Genomic DNA, 5,000 nt, shown 5'->3' on the forward strand with positions numbered 1-5,000 from the left:
TCAAATTTATTCACGACCCCAAAAAATTATTGAAAAATAATTCTAAATGAAATAACTATGATTATACATAGTAACAGTAACTTCACGTGTACACACATACACACGTACACACATACACACATACACATACACACTAACAAATATTATGAATTCACAATACAAAAAAAGAAAACGTACGGATGAAATAACGAAGGAAATAAAAATACACGAAACAACGAATAAACGAAGAAGGAAAATGAATAAATAAAAAAATAAACAAAGGCAAAAGAAAAAATAAACATAAACAAAAATATATTGCATGCAAGTAAGTACGCATTACTCCACCCTAAACCAAACACCAACCCCCCCCCCCCCCGGGGGTGGGGGGGGGGGGAGTTTAAGGAGGAGCCTTTCGTGTGCTGTGGAATGCCTTATCTTCTAATGGAAGAGAGAGAGAGAGAGAGAGAGAGAGAGAGAGAGAGAGAGAGAGAGAGAATTATGTTGACAGAAGCAGAAAGCGACGAGGAACAAGCTAGCTAAGTGAGAGAGAGGAAAGGTTGATAATGATGGAAGTAGGCAGAGAGAGAGAGAGAGAGAGAGAGAGAGAGAGAGAGAGAGAGAGAGAGAGAGCGGCGTGCTGTAAAGGTTAACATTGTGTGTGTGTAAATATTTCCTCAAAGGGAGCGAGAGAGAGAATGAGAGTGAGTGAGAGAGAGGCTGGCTTTGAAAGCACACAAGCACTTTTTAATCACGTCTCGGGGATGGGGGGTGGCAAGTAGCGATGAGAGAGCAGAGAGAGAGAGAGAGAGAGAGAGAGAGAGAGAGAGAGAGAGAGAACTACGTAACTGGCAGGTAGTATAGGTAACCACATTCCAAAAAATATCAATATAATTATATAAATAAAATTATAGATATAAAATATAAACATATATCTATAAACTCTCTCTCTCTCTCTCTCTCTCTCTCTCTCTCTCTCTCTCCATTCAGCCGATTCCCCCAGAAGTACCTGATAAAATTTTGACGGTATTTGATGTGCCTGAACTGAAGTATGATTTGGGAGAGGGGGGGGGAGGGGCGGTGGGGGAGGAGTTTACAAACACACAAGACTTCACAAACCCCCTCCCCCCAATGAAAACAAACTGGACCCCTTCAGCCAAACCCCCAACCCCCATAAAGAAAATGAGACACCACACTTCTCATTACCATGAACGCCAGCAGAGACAGAGTAAATAGACGGAGAGAGAGAGAGAGAGAGAGAGAGAGAGAGAGAGAGAGAGAGAGAGAGAGAGAGGTAACTGGCTGGTCCAGAAATCCTGATAATAATAATTACTCACCAAATTCAATAATTAACCACCAGCTAGCAATGATGCAACATCTCCCTTACCTGCAAAGGAAAATACGATTGATAAAAAATAATCGATAAATATACATAATAATACTCTACGTTTGAACATACCAATAACCTAAAACTAACGTATTAATATCATATATAAACATATCTAAATATACACTCCATTTAAAAGAAGCAGGTGTCTATACACCTGTTACGCAGGTATTCACAGGTTAATTATATATATATACCTGCTGTTCTCCTAAATCAGTTTACCTGGCAATCCCTACCCACCCCTCCCCAATATGGTACGGGGGGGGGGGGGCAGGTTGGGTTGGGGGGGGGGTTTACGGCCCCAATTAAGCCCTGGGCTTCTAGGCATGACGACTGGTCTCTAGTTACTTGAGGGTAAAGAGTAATGTGTTACTTTAATAAGTAAAAGCCATGAGTTTCTTTACTGAGGGAAAATTAGTCTCTTCCGGGAATACTCCAAGCGTTCCATTCCAGAAGATGATTCCCAGTCCAGAATTAATCATACCATCCATTCCCAGAAATTATAGGAATGATGCCCATTCCAGGACCCATAGCCAAAATATACCAGTAATTCCCGGGAATCATAGAAATGGGAATGACTCCCATTCCAAGAATCAACCTCAGAATATACCAGCAATTCCCAGGAATCATAGAAATTATTCCAATTCTATGATTCAACCCCAAAACATACCAGCGATTCCCAGGAATCATGGGAATGATGCCCATTCCAGGAATCAACCCCAAAATATCCCAGCAATTCCCAGGAATCATGGGAACGATTCCCACGCCAGGACCCAGTCCCGAAATATCCCAGCAATTCCCGGGAATCATGGGAACGATTCCCATTCTCGCCCTGGAATCCTTACCTTGAGAGCCTCTTGATTCCAGATCTGGCGATGGCGGACGTGATGAGGATCCCGGAATGCTTCTTCCGGGAATGGGTCGGCGAGCCCCTGGGGGAGGAATGCGTCGAGCTATCGCCGCTGTCGGGGGCGTCGCCCCCGCCGCCCGTCCCCCTGCACCGCAGGTCCTCGTACCCACCGCGCCCGCGGGAGGTCACCGCCCGCAGGATGCCGCCCCCGGAGCCTCCGTGGTGGTGGCGGGCGGAGGAGGAGGAGGAGGTGAGGGCGGTGGATTCCTCGCTCACCGTCCCCAGTTTCGTGTACCTGGTGGTACTCCCCCCAGGGGCGCTGTTCGAATTGCGAAGTCTGTTACACGGGCGGGCGATGGGCGTGCGACCCGAGGAAGGGGGAGGGACGGCCAAGAGGCCGCCCTTCAGGTGGACAGACGTCTGGCCGGCGTTGCTCAACCGGACCTCGGTGTGGGCGGCTCGAGAGCCGCCCCTGGAAGCCGGGGCGTTTAAGGCAGGACTGTGCGAGGGCGTGGAGCCGGTGCTTCCGCCGCCGCCCCCGCCCTCGTCCCTGGACGGGAGAGGGGCGTAGCGGGTGAGGCTGGAGAAGGAGCGCGTCCCCCGCCCGTGGAGGAGGCGGTGGTGGGCGGGATCCACCGGCATCCTGAGAATAAAAGGATTTCACTTTTTGGGTCTTTTTTTGTCGTCGAAAACGTTTCTTCAGCCTCAGCTGGGAGAAAATGCGCACATTTGTTGTCCGCGCGCACGCGCGTGGGTAAACAAAACAACACACACACACACACACACACGTCTGCCACGCTGCTGCTGCTGCCAAAACACCGAAGAGAGAGGAGAGAGAGAGAGAGAGAGAGAGAGAGAGAGGGACCCACGAGGAGAAGGTACAGCTATACCTAGGGCGGTAGGTAGGTATAGGTACCCACCCAAGACTGAGTGAGATAGAGAGAAGAGAGAGAGAGAGAGAGAGGGGCTTCGTCGGGGAGGCGTATTCGGGCGGCGGGGAGGCACGTCTCTGCACGTATGTACGTGCGTTCGTGCGTGCGTGCGTTAAGGGCCGCGTGTTGGCCGTTAAAGCTGATGAGAGCTTCCCCCCTCTGCGACTTCAGCCACCAGCGGCCATCTTGGGTGATTTTAGGGTTTACAACGGCGCTCCCCCCTGAACTGCTGCTGCTGCTACTACTACTACTTCTTAGTCTTCTTCTTCTTCTTTTTCTTCTTTCGGCTAAACCTTCTTCTGCCAGACCATCATCATCCTTCCAGCTGCTCCTTCTTCTTCTTCTAATAAGGATCCTCCTGGTTCTAGAAAGGCATGGTAGACGATGGCAGCAGACACGTACGACGAAGGAGAAATGGACAGAGGAGAATGGGGGAGGGAGAATAAAGAATGAGCAGGACGGAATGAGAAGAGGAGGAGGAGAAGGAGGAGGAGGTGGAAGAGGAGAAGGAGGAGGAGGAGGAGGTGACAGGCATTTTCCATAGCAACAAACGCTTTCGACCGCTCGACTTTCTTTAGTCCTTTCTTTTTCTTAATTTTATCTTCACTTTCACTTTTTCTGACACGCCCCCCTCGGACACGCCCCCTTTTTGCCCTCGTCTCGGTCGAGGTGACGATTTGCTGCACTTCCAATCTTTTTATCTTTTATCTGTCACTTTTCACTTTCATTTTCCACTTTGATCTTTATTTCCAAACTTCTATATCATCTTCCACTCCTATCTTTATTCTCCTCCACTACTATCTTTATTGATCACTTCCATATTTTCATTTTTTCCGATTCATTTTTCATCGCACTTTTAAATCAGTCTCTCGATGGTTACGTTTCATTTATTATGCAACCTGGAATTAAAAGAATTAAGGAATGCGGGATAAAGATCATGAGAGAGAGAGAGAGAGAGAGAGAGAGAGAGAGAGAGAGAGAGAGAGTATTCAACCGATCATATGAGCCTTTGGTATTTGTAGGTTAATTTTTCATTTAAGTGACTAGTTACCTAGATTTGAGGGCCACCTAATGTACAAACACATATACAAACACACAAACAAACAACGACAAACAATCACAAACACAATTTTATATAACTAATATTTTCACTTAAACAAACAAACAACCACAAACATAAACAACCCACAACCAAAACGCTTTAATTTAATCAATATTTTCACTTAAAACTTTCTCCATTGAAATCTGGGTCATAAAAAATAAAATCTATAAATAAATATATAAATAAATTTTTAAAAAACCCAAATTCGAACCCGGCCACTTCCGCTTCCCGATTATTTTTTGGGCGGGAATCACGGGCGCGCGGGCGTCGATAGGGAGAGGCGAAATGATTTAATCAATAACGCTGGTTATTTTCCTGAGAGAGAGAGAGAGAGAGAGAGAGAGAGAGAGAGAGAGAGAGAGAGAGAGAGAGCTCACTTGACATATATAGTCGCAAGATGCCAAGTTCTTATCGTATGAGATAATATATTTGCAAACATTAAAAAAACAAACATAAACAACCCATTTACCACATGAGACATATATTAAAAGACTCAAATAAACGTACATGTACGTACTGACGTACGTAATTACGTACGTAAACAGGTGCTCGGACCAGGCCAAGTTCTTATCGTTTGAGATAAAATATTTGTAAATATATATAAAAAAAAACACAAATAAACCATTTACCAGAAGCGACATATATTGAACAACTCAAATAAACGTACATGTACGTACTGAATTACGTAATTACGTACGTAAACAGCTGCTCGAACATTCCAAAACAGTCGTAAACAGCCGTAGTACCTTTAAA

General features: G+C 45.8%; 1 protein-coding gene across 1 annotated transcript; it reads right to left on the reverse strand.

The window, feature by feature from the left end:
* Positions 1–2,208: 2,208 nt before the first annotated feature.
* On the reverse strand, positions 2,209–4,065 carry LOC135204797 (uncharacterized; the record flags this gene model as incomplete). Its single annotated transcript, XM_064234977.1, is given in 1 exon segment — positions 2,209–4,065. A coding segment is annotated over 1 exon segment (647 nt), but the record flags the coding sequence as incomplete, so codon positions are not given.
* Between the last annotated feature and the right edge of the window lie 935 nt (positions 4,066–5,000).

This window comes from Macrobrachium nipponense, chromosome 47 (genome assembly GCF_015104395.2).
Source record: "Macrobrachium nipponense isolate FS-2020 chromosome 47, ASM1510439v2, whole genome shotgun sequence".
NCBI lineage: Eukaryota > Metazoa > Arthropoda > Malacostraca > Decapoda > Palaemonidae > Macrobrachium > Macrobrachium nipponense.